At 52.9% G+C, this 12020-nt stretch overlaps 1 protein-coding gene across 1 annotated transcript in view; it reads left to right on the top strand.

Moving 5' to 3' along the window:
• LOC117801735 overlaps positions 1–12020 on the top strand; it is a 74810-nt gene that overhangs the window by 11096 nt on the left and 51694 nt on the right. Inside the window, exon 2 of the mRNA XM_034657161.1 lies at positions 4655–4968. Within this exon, the coding sequence (XP_034513052.1) occupies positions 4709–4968 (260 nt within the window). The 5' untranslated portion in view covers positions 4655–4708. The remainder of the gene's footprint in view (positions 1–4654; positions 4969–12020) is intronic.

Below are 12020 nucleotides of genomic sequence, written 5' to 3'. Positions count from 1 at the left end.
GAGAGAGGGAACACAAGCAGGGGGAGTGGGAGAGGAAGAAGCAGGCTCATAGCAGAGGAGCCTGATGTGGGGCTCGGATCCCATAACGCCGGGATCACGCCCTGAGCTGAAGGCAGACGCTTAACCGCTGTGCCACCCAGGTGCCCCTTCCTTTGCGTTTTTGCTTCATTGCCATACTTTTACTAATTTTCACTGGAGATGAAGCTGCTTTACCGGTGATTAGCCCTTGTCTCGCTCATGGGTGGTGATGCCCAGTGCTCAGCACAGCTGCGTAAATGTCCCTGTCCACGTGCAGGGGGTCATAGCAGGCCCCCAGACTTCCCTGCAGTCGCCTGCCTCCGCACTCCTTCCCCAGAGTTCCAGTACCAGCATCTGTTAATCACAGCATCTCCAGGCACTATCTGGTTGCCATGGAAACTCAGGCTGGTCCAGGCATGGCAGTAGGGGTCAGTCCCCCATCTCAGGTACGGCTTCAATTTGGATTCGGGAAAGTGGGGGATCCAAAGCTGGTGCTTTGTAGAATTCTGTTCTTGCGACATTAACAATACGGCTCTCTGTGGCCTCAGGCTTCACACGGCTTCTGTTCTTCTATTTGCTTTTCCCCATTGTCTTCTCTTTGCACCGTCTGTTCATGGAACCTGGCTGCTTCTGAGGGAAGCAAACCCCACATGCTTTGCCATTTCCTCTGTGCTGCGGTTGGGCAAACAGAGAGAGGGAACAACACACCTGGTCATGGGGCCCAGCAGGTGCCAGGGATGGACACCCGGCTGGGAAGTGCCTGTTGGCTGGGGAGGTGTTTATTTCTCGTGTGTACACATGGGACAGCTGGGGCTCCGTTGGAACCGCTCTGCGGAGCATGCCGGATGGTGTTGCTGGAGCAGCTGTCCTCCATCCCCACGGCTGCCAGGCTCTACCGGCCTGCCGCGGTATCAACACGAAACCCAGTGTTGACCAAGTGCTTTTCGTGGCCCAGCGCCATACTCAGGATGCTGCCTTCCCACAGGTTAGCTCGCTGACCCCTCACGATGACTGTCGGTGGTACTTATCACCCCCTCCACATTGTGCAGGAGGACACAGACTTGGGGGGTTCACTAATTTGCTGGGGACCGCACAGTGAGTTGATCCTGTGCTGGGGTAGGACCTGGCATCTTCGTTCCTATCATACTCCATCCCTTCCCTACTCAGGAGAAGTCCTGGACCCCAGGCACTTGCAAGGTGCTTGGTGATGTTTTCTTGGGTAGACCCATTCCTGAGATGATTCATTCATTCAGGCAAGAAATATTTCAGGTGACTGGGACCCACCAGCAACAAGACAGATCAAGATACTTTGCCCACGTGGCACAGACCTCCTTTGGGGGAGGCAGATGTTCTCCAAAGCTGCACGTAAGTACCAGTCCCAGAGAGTGACCAGCCCCATGAGGAAGACCACATTGGAGAATGCGATGGGGAGTGCCCGGGTCTGACCATAGCCCTGAATGATGAAAGGGAGCTGGCCCATCAGAGATGAGGGGAACAGCTTGCTAGGAAGAGGGAATGGCAGGTGCAGAGGTGGAAGGAGTCCAGTAGAGACCAGGAATGGTGAGGAGGCCCTCGAGTCTGGAGCTAAGAGGGCAGAGGGGAGAAGAGAAGGGGTTGAGGTCAAGGAGAGGGGACAGCTCTGTAGGGTGTGGCTTTTATTCCTGTAACAGTGAAAGTGCTGACTGCAAGACTTTCAGAAAGACTCACTGACTGCACAGCGGGGTGCAGGGAGGGAGTTGGGGGTGGGAGTGGGGAAGCCCACTGACCCGGGAGAGGCAGCTACCTGAGTCCAGGTGAGCGTTTTGAGGGGGGGAGGCATGCAGGGGCTAGAAGTGATCGGATTCAGGATATATTTTGGAGACCAGTGGCTGAGACCCGCTAATGCATCTGATGCAGTGAGTGGAGGCGAGGGAGGAGCCAGGAGTGACTACTCATTTTGTGGTTTGGGCATCACGGTAAATCGGGAAACCCACAATGAAATGGGGAGCCCAGGAGCATGTGCTGTAGGCAGAGTGGGGAACGGAGCATCCTGGCTTGGGGCTGTGGGACAATCAGGTGGATGTCTCAGATGTCATCTCAGGTGTATGCCTCCGGTTTCGTCTTTCCTGCTCCTCCTCCCACCTTCCCAGGGACAAATATACCTTGTGTAGGTTGTGGAACTTTCTCCATCAAGGTGCTTCCACTGTGCCTGGTCCCTAGGGTATTAGCTAAGTGGTAGGTACTATGTATAACCAACCTGTAAGCTAGAGTCTTTCTTTTTTAAATACTGGCGCAGTAATAATATTTTTTTGGCAGGGAGGGACGACTCCTGCAGGTAGGAAAGGAACCTGGTAGCAAGGCACTTGAATCCCCCTTCTGTCCTCAGCTTTATTTCTGTAAAATGGGAAGGAAAATGCCTTCCATGTGTGCGTGCTCATAAAAGGAATACCAGAGTTCGTTTTCAGTACGAAGGGAATGTATGTGGGGAAACACAAGGACTTTATAAATGCATGATGGCAGGTGTTCTAAAGGAGGGTTTCATGCGAAGAACTTGAAGCATGAAGGCATCATGAAGATCTATTAAACTCCATCAGTTAGAAGATTTGGAAAAAACCAGAGGGTAACTGTTGTCATTAAACTGATAGTGAACTGGGAGGGGCCAGGGGAGCTCTTTGGATGCTTCCAGCAGGATGAGAGGAAATAATTGGGGGTTGAGGAAGGTAAGCTTCTATTCCCACACCCATTTTATTTATTTATTTATTTATTTATTTATTTATTTATTTATTTATTGCTGGCAATCCAGAGGTGTCCTGAACCCATCTCCTTACACCTCTGGGGGTTGAGGGGACTTACACAACATTCGTGCATGACATTCAGCTTCCTAACCCTATGTCATTCATGCTAGCCTTCCAGAAGCTTTGCTTTTCTTGGACAGATGAGGAGAGGCCAGTGGTGGGGACTTTTATCTGAGACTGGAAATATGCTGTCGGGTGAGGTATGCATTCCGAAAGCCATGGACTGTCTCACTCCAGGAGGAAACAAGTGGAGTCGTCCCCATGGTCCACAAGGTCCCATAAGCTCTGCCCAATCACCTCCCCACCCTCATCTCGTCCTCCCTCCTCAATCACTCACAGCTTCTAGGGCCTCCACATTGCTCCTTGAGCAAGTCACACATAGCCCTGCCTCAGGACCTTTGCATCTGCTCTTCTCTCTGCCTAGAACGCTTTTCCCTCAGATACCCATGTGACTCCTGCATCACTTTCTTAGGGCCTCTGATCACATGGCATTCCCTCAGTGAGGCCATCTCTGATCTCTTATTTAATACAATGACCAGCCTGCCCAACTCTGCCTATCACCCTTTGTTATGGACTCAACTGTGTCCCCCCACTTCACATATGGAAACACTAACCCCCAGTACCTCAGAATGTGACTGTATTTGGAAAGAGAACCTTTAGAGAAGTCATTAAAATAAAATGAGGTCATCTAGGTGGGCTCTAATCCAGTATGACTGGTGTCCTTGTAAGAAGAGATTAAGACACAGACATACACAGAAGGACGACCATGGGGAGGCCCTGGGAAAGGACAAGCCAGAGAGGGCTCAGAAGAAATCAGTGCTGCCAACACCTTGATCTTGGACTTGTAAGCTTCCAGAATTGTGGGGAAATACATTTCTGTTCCTTCAGCCACCCAGTCTGTGCTACGCTATTATGGGAGCTCCAGCAAACAAATACACCTTTCCTGATTAATTTCCACCACACTTTTAGCCCCCAATCTCTACATAATGTGCTTATTTTAGTCATCATACATCTGGCCCCCCAGTAGAACGTCTGTTCCACGACAGGAGGAGATTTGTCTCATTCTGGGCTGTGTCCCCAGCTCCCAGCAAGGGCTCTTACACAGCGGCTGCTCCCCTGGCATTTGTTGAGTGAATAAGTGAGTGAAAACGGAGGTGAAGATGTCAGAACTCCAGTTCCTCTGAGTGCTGTCTGGTGCTGAGTATCCACCCGGTGCATTTGGGAACATTTGGGAAGAGTGTTGGGAACCCTGTCCCTTTTCTTCAAAAGCCCTGCCAGGTGGTGAAGAGTAGGCTACTGGATGGACGGCTATGTCCCACGTGGATTTTAAAGCTGACCCTTGACCTCGCCCTTTCNTGTCTGGTGCTGAGTATCCACCCGGTGCATTTGGGAACATTTGGGAAGAGTGTTGGGAACCCTGTCCCTTTTTCTTCAAAACCCCCCGCCAGGTGGTGAAGAGTAGGCTACTGGATGGACGGCTATGTCCCACGTGGATTTTAAAGCTGACCCTTGACCTCGCCCTTTCTCCAGTTTTCTAAGTCACTCTGTGACGCTCACAGGCCCGGGAACCGGAGGAGAGTGAAGGAGCAGGCTCCCAATGACCCATTTGGCAGAGCAGAACACTGAGGCGCTGAGCCCTCTCCAGGGTCCCGCCCTCCGTGGTGTAGACCTCCGTCAGGGTGCGGCAGTTGCCGGGCAGCTCCCGAGAACCGGCTTCCCGGCCCGAGTTGCCAAGGAAATGCTAAACCCCGCTCGCCAGCCCGGGGGCAGCGTGAGTGGCCGTTCCCAGGCTCCCTGCCCTCCTGTCCCCGTACGCCGCGCGCCGCCCTCACTCTCCGCCCGCTCTCTGCTCTCTCCTCTAGCCGCGCGGTGTGCTGGAGGCCGAAGACCCTGCGAGTTCTGAGCGAGGCCCATGGATGTGGAAGACCTCCCGGGTCCCGGACCCCATGTTCTCCCCGCGCAGTTATGACGCCCTGCACGACGGCGGCTGGGGGCCCCCGGGTGCCGACGGCACGGCCAGCGTTCCGCAGGACGCGCGGGCCCCCCGGATGAGCGGCGGCTGCCAGGGCCCCCCTCTGAAGCGGCGGGGTGGCGTGGTGGACCACCGGGATGTCATCTTGGCCCACCAGGCGCACAAAGTCCACAGCACCCCCCAGGCCAGGAGGAAGGAATGGGAGTGAGTACGCGGGGCGGTCGGGCTGGGGCGCTGGGTGGGGGGCAGGCACGGTGGGTGGGGGGCAGGGACTGGAGAGCACTCCTAAAGGGGGGCTGGCTGCTGAAACCTTCCATGCCTGGAGACCGGTACCCCTGCCGTAAGCCCCAGTGAACCCCTGCGCAGCCCAGGGTGCAGCAACCAAATGGTCGGTGGGAGGCGCGCCAGGGCGTCCGCGGTGGTCCCTGCGCCCAGGTCTGTGGATGTCCACTCGGATGGGTTGGCCGGTGCTTCCGATGGGAGGCATTCCTGAGTCCGGCTAAGAAATGCTGTTTTCGGGGGTGGAAGGGGTGGGGAGTGGGAATCGCATTTCTACCTCAAGCACTGAGACTAAACCGGAGGTTTGCGGGCTGTTCTGCTGGCAGAGGGGGGGGCTTTGAGGGTGGCTGGGGGAATGCGCTGGCTCTGGGGACTCGGGTCCTGGGCCCCCTCCCTCTTTGCTAATGACCCCGAAAGTGGGTCTTCTCCTAGGAGTCGCCTTGGGGAGGAAGGGTGGGCTTTGACCCGCTCTGTTCCTGTGATCTTGGGCAAGTGGCCTCCCGCGGCTCATACCCTCACCGTGAAATCGCTCCTTCTAGGCTGATGATCCAAGCGGTGCGTGTGAAGGTTGCAGCGCCAGGTACAGAAGGAAAGCTGGTGCTTTTTTTTTTTTTTTTTTTTTTTCTTTTTCTCAAGAGCTTCTTTGGCAAAGGCTCAGAGCTGGGGTGGATTTCTGGACAGACCTCAAGAAGGTGGGATTCCAATGCAAATTTCCGGGCGACTGGAGCTGAGGCTGGCCTGGACGCCAGTCACTCCTGGGGACCCTGGAATCCCCTCTCCCACCCGCTCTAGGCTCCAGTCTGACCTCTGGGAAATTAGCAACATGGTCTCCAGCCCCACACACAGCTCTCCACCAGGCTTCCCTGGAGTTTCTGTCTGCTGGGAGGGAAAGCTGGGTTATAAATGCCAGTTGGGTTCGGGGGTGTGTTGGTGAGGGATGTGTAAGTAGAGAATGCAATGAAAACTCATCAAAAGGTGGTGCTAATTTGGCTGCTCAGGCGGTTTCCTGAGGTTAGGCTGACATCTGGTGGCACATTGGGGCATCAAGTAGAAAGGCACTGTGATAAAACTTCATTTATTTTTCCACACTGTGTTCTTCTAATCTTCTCCTTATCCACCTGTCTAGCCTCCCACTCACCCACCTACCCTTCTACCCATCTATCCATCCATCCATCCATCCATCCATCCATCCATCCATCCATCCACCTGTCCGTATTTCTATCCATCCATCTACCTATCCATCCATCCTTCCATCTGCCTATCCGTCCATCCATCCTTCCTTAAATAACTAGGGTGCATTTAATGTCAGCATCTGCGAAGCCAAACACCGATCTTCTATTATCCCCTCTCCAGAGCTGGCCTCCTCTCTCCTCTCTCTTCCCTCTTGAGTCTCTGTTTATTTCCATTCTCCTGTTTCCTTTTATTTTCCTTTTGAAAAGAGATTTGATGAGTTCTCTCAGAATCAGTGAGGCTTCTTCAAGGGGTTAAAACGAGTTATTTCTGCAAACCACTGAAAAGAGATTTTTAGGGTAAGGAAAAGTGTCAGTGAATTAAAGAGGTAAAAAAAAAAGTCCCGGTTGCCGAAGGAAAAATGATCATTATAATCGGTAATAGTCATGGCAGCTAATGTTTATTGGGCACCTGCTGATGGACAGACCCTTTATGATCCTGTTGCCTCCTCCCGATCTGCCATGCAGTAGATTCCGCTTTCTCCCCAATTCACGGAGGAGAAAGGAGAGGCTGGGAGAAGTGAAGTAACTTGCCCAGGGCCTCCCAGCGAGAAAGCGGCAGACCCGGGGTTCAAACCCAGGGCTGTCAGCTTCCAAAATTCAAGCTCTTTTTTTTTTTTTTAAGGATTTTACTTATTTATTTGAGAGAGAGAGGGAGAGAGAGAGAGCACAAGTGGGGGGAGGGGCAGAGGAAGAGGGAGAAGCAGACTCCCCGCTGAGCAGGGAGCCCGATGTGGGGCTTGATCCCAGGACCCTGGGATCATGACCTGAGCCGAAGGCAGATGCCCAACCGACTGAGCCACCCAGGTGCTCCAGTCATTATATCTCTTTAAAGAACATACATAACATAGAATTTATACTTTTAAGCGTGCGTGGGTCCAGTTCAGCCACATTGAGCACATTCACAGGGTTGTTCAGCCATCAGCACCGCCCATCTCCAGAACTCTTTGCACTTTGCAAAACTGAAACTCTGTCCCCATTCAACACTGTCTCCCCCTTCCCCAGCCCCCGGCACCCGCCGTCTACTTTCTGACTATAAATCTGGCTACTCTAGGAACCTCACATAAGTGGAATCCTACAGCATTTGTCCTTTTGTTCTTTTAGCATAATGTCCTCAAGGTTAAGCTGTGGGGTAGCAGGTGTAAGAATTTCCTTCCTTCTTAGGGCTGAATAACATTCCAGTGTACGGTATACCACATTGTGTGGACCCATTCATCTGTTGATGGACTTTTCGGTTGCTTCCACCTTTTGGGGATTGTGAACAATGCTGCCATGAACACGGGTGTGGAAATAGATCTTCTGGACCCTTCTTTCGACTCTTCTGGGTGTGTTGCTGGATCACGCAGTGATTCTCTAAGTCTTACTCAGTCTGTAATAGCATCTCTCCCTGTCCACGCTTTTCACTGTCCCACTGGCTCACAAAAGAGGCCAGATCAATTGTCCCATAGAATACCCGTCGTTCTGAATCCTTTGTTTGGAAACGTTATTTCTGCACGGGCTGCTCACCGTGGTGGCTTTGCCCATCCGTAGGAATCCCTCTCAGAAGTCTCCGCCGAGGTGAAGCCAACGATACTTATTGTGACTTCACATCTCAAGATGTCTTCATGAGAATGTCGAATGTTTTGGGGCCACCTGCTGATAGGGATTGAAGGAGATCACCACCATTTCTCCTTCTTCTGTGACTGATGGAGTCCTGGTGCCAGGAAGGGACCGAGGCCCAGCTTTGCCATTTCTCACTGCTCCTTTCTGCTCCCGTTACTATTTTCCTCAACCCTTGCTTTCCAGGCAGCGACCTTTATGGCCACATGTCCCTGTGGCCAGCCCTAACCCCAATCCATCACCCCATTTACATGGGGCTGAGCAGACCTTGGTGTGTCACCATGCCCTGCATGGTAATTTATTTCCTTTCTTATTTGTCTTGCCCACTGGAATGTTCTTGGCAGGGATGCTTGTCTGTTTTGTTTGCTGCTGTGTCCTTAGTGCCGGCGAACCAGGCTGGCAGCTGGCGGGTGCTCAGTAAAGATCTCTTGAAGGAACACCCTGGATGAGAACGAGCGGGGCTTGCTGCCCGCCAGCTAGATGTGTGTGGGTCAGCCAGAAGCTCAGGGCTTGTCCTTGTTTTAGATGAAACAATAACAGGGCGGGAAGTTGGAGTACTTGGTTTCGCACTTCCACAGATGTACTCCCTGGGGTGCCCCAGCCCACTTTGGAGGTTCCTGGACCCCGAGTTGAGGGAGGAGGTGCTCTTCTTTCCCCCCTACTCTCCCCTCCACATTTTCCCTTCCTCTGCCTTTCTCCCCCCCCCTCCCTCTGCCTCCCCTTCTAATTCTTTCCTTTAAAAAAAAAGATTTTAATTATTTATTTGTGTGTGTGAGAGAGAGAGAGAGAGAGAGAGCACAAGGAGGGGGATCAGCAGGCAGAGGGAGAAGCTGACTCCCCGCTGAGCAAGGAGCCTGAGGTGGGACTCCATCCCAGACCCTGGGATCATGACCTGAGCCGAAGGGAGACACTTAACCGACTGAGCCACACAGATGTCCCTCCTTCTTTCTTTTACCAATATTTAAGACACACTCTCCGTGCTCAGCTCCATGTGGGGCCTTGGGGACACATCAGTCAACCTCCCACTCTCCCACAATGACGCTCTCCTCCCAGCAGGAAAACCCGACGTGAAACAAATGGTGGCCGGTAGGAAGAGTGCCGAGGGGCTGTGCTCTGCTGGGGGACACCCTCCCTCCCCATCGGAGGGCCTCCCTGGGGAGGATTTCCAGGCTAGTTCTCATCCTGGGCCCGCGAACCCCTGCAGGGCCTCGTGAGACGCAGGTTCCCATCCAGCAGGGCTGGGGGCGGGGGCAGGGAGAGAGGCGGGGGCCTGGGACTCAGCATTTCTTTCTAACAGGCTCCCACGTGAGGCGGGAGCACGGTCTCGCCAGCCAGGTTCTGAGTCATCACCACCGTCACCGCGATCGTCAGAGAACCGAGGGCCCGGGTGGGAGGACGGAGGGCGGGGAATGATGCTTATTACTATGCTGTGAGGATAGCGATCATAACCCGTATTTGCGGAGCGCTTACTATCTGCAGGGCGCCGCGCCCAGCCTGTACTGTACAGTAGCTCATTTAATCCGTGTCACCACTGTTCTAAGTAGACGGTGCCGGGTGTCATCCTTTTCCAGTATTTCTATGCTCCACGACCCGTCGCGGGCACACGCAAGCTCCTGAAGCCGCTCCAGCAGGCGCTGGTGTTACTACGGCTCCTTCTGCCGCTGGGCAGGCAGGTCCCCAGGCTGACCGAGGCCTCTGGGGGCGGAGCCAGGACAGGGTGGCGGGATCTGGAACCCCCCCGGCCGGAAATGGCTATTTCTAGGACGTGGGGGTTCAGGCTCGGCCATACTGCAGCTCACCAAGGGGGGCTGGCATAGGCAGCCTGAATCATCCGGGTCCCTGGAGCCTGAGCTGAGAGGAGGGCACGTGCCAGGTGAGGAAGAAGGCAACACCAGTTTTAGTGAGTCACTTTTCTCACGTACTCTCCGTCCCTCCCCCCATCTCTTTCATCTTCAATGCCCAGTGGACTACTTCCATGGTTTTCAGGGGACAAACTAGGATTCTTTAGGATTATATGGGACTGTTGGTAAAACGACTAATGCCCCTGGACCCCAAGGAAGCATGTTTAACCCACATGTGACCTTCATGGTTGTTGAGATGGATCTGGGTTTTCTGCAGCTCATACCTCACTTGGGTCAAAACCCAAGTCCTCCCTAAGGCCATCCAGGTCCTGTGTGATCTGCCTGTCACTTCCCTGCTTTCACCTCTTCCCACTCTTCTCCTTCCTCACCCTGCTCCAGCCACCTGGACCTCCTCATTGTTCCTCAAACACATCAGGGCAGTCCTGTCTCAGGACCTTTGCACTGGCTGTTCCCGCTGATTGGAATGCTTTCTCCTACACCCATATGGCTCCTTCCTTACCTCCTTATAGCCTTTACTTAAAGGTCAGCTCCTCAGTGAGGCTTTCCTCACCACCCTGTTTAAAATTCAATCATGGAACATTGCATCAAAAACTGGGGGGCGCCTGGGTGGCACAGCGGTTGAGCGTCTGCCTTTGGCTCAGGGCGTGATCCCGGCGTTATGGGATCGAGCCCCACATCAGGCTCCTCTGCTAGGAGCCTGCTTCTTCCTCTCCCACTCCCCCTGCTTGTGTTCCCTCTCTCGCTGGCTGTCTCTCTCTCTCAAATAAATAAATAAAATCTTTAAAAAAAAAAAAAACTGGGGATGTACTGTATGGTGACTAATATAACAAAATAAAAATTATTTAAAAAAAAATTCAGTCTCTAGGGGCGCCTGGGTGGCTCAGATGGTTAAGCCTCTGCCTTCTGCTTCAGGTCATGATCCCGCCGGGGTCCTGGGATCGAGTCCCTCATCGGGCTCCATGCTCAGCAGGGAGTCTGCTTCTCCCCCTGCCTTTCCCCTGGCTTGTGTTTGCTCTCTCACACACATTCTCTTTCTCCCTCAAACACATAAATAAAATCTTAAAATAAAATAAAATCCTGCCTCTATATGTATCTATTCCTTCTGCCTTATCTTATTTTTCTGATGAGCGCTGATGACCAACTCATATTTATTACACATTTGGCTTTTTATCTTGTCGATTATTTGTATTCTCTCCACTAGCTCCCCGAGGGCAGGAATTTTTGCCAGGTTTGTTCTTTGCTGGGTCCCTAGCTTCCGGAACAGGGGTCAGCAAGCTACAATGAGGAAGCCAAATCTGACCGGACACCTGTTGTATGGCCCACGGGCTAAGAAAGGTTTTCACATGTTTAAATGGTTGAAAAAAATCAAAAGAAGAGTAATATTTCTTGATATGTGAAATTGTGTGAAATTCAGAATTCAATGTGCATTAAGGTTTTTTGGAACGTACCTTGGTTGGTTTATGCACCTGTCGTCCTGTGGCTACTTCTGTACCACGGTGGTGGAGTGGAGTCTGTAACACACTGGGCTGCAAAGCTGAAAATAGGCCATTTGCAGGAGTTTGTGGGCTCCTGGGCTGGAACAGCCACCTTTGGTGGTGGCGAGGCGGATATCCAGGCTAGGGGAGCCGGGTTCTCCCCTGCGGTCACCCCGCTCGCCTGCGGCTGCCATGACTAGCCACCAGGTGGCGCTGTGACTCCCAAGCCGAGCGGACACTAGCAGCCCAGAACGGGAGGCGGTATGCTCAGCCTCTCCGGTACCCACCTCCCGGGCTCATTCTTCCTTCTCAGCATTCTGAGAAATGGAAGGCAGCCCCAAAGCGAGAATCCAATTTTCATCATATGATACTCCATCATTACATATATGGCAATATCTTTTTTCACTCACAAAGGGCTTGTAAAGATGAATTGGGGAGGTATCTCGGAGTTTGAAGGGCTCCCAGAGGGCTGAGGGCTTCAGGTGGGTCCTGGGGTCAAGGGTGAGGCCCATCTGGCCTTGAGCTGGAGTGTGGTTGAATACCTGGACAGGGAGCCAGATGGCGGGATTCACTCCTAGCTCTGCCCCTCACTGACTCTGTGATTCCAGGGGAGGGACATTCTTCTCTCTGTGCCTCAGTTTCTTAGTGTGTAAAATGGAGGTAATCATGCTCGTTTCTGGAATTCCTACAAAGATGAAATGTAATGCATCGTTATATGGTAAGCATTTAAAACAATGCAGACACGTAGTGAGCCTTGCTACCAGTTTGCTCTTGGGTAAACTGGTTAAGCACCCAGAGGCCTCAGTTTACAG

This window comes from Ailuropoda melanoleuca, chromosome 4 (assembly GCF_002007445.2).
Source record: "Ailuropoda melanoleuca isolate Jingjing chromosome 4, ASM200744v2, whole genome shotgun sequence".
NCBI lineage: Eukaryota > Metazoa > Chordata > Mammalia > Carnivora > Ursidae > Ailuropoda > Ailuropoda melanoleuca.
Note: the sequence above shows the minus strand (reverse complement) of the source record. Positions and strands in the feature narration are given on the sequence as shown.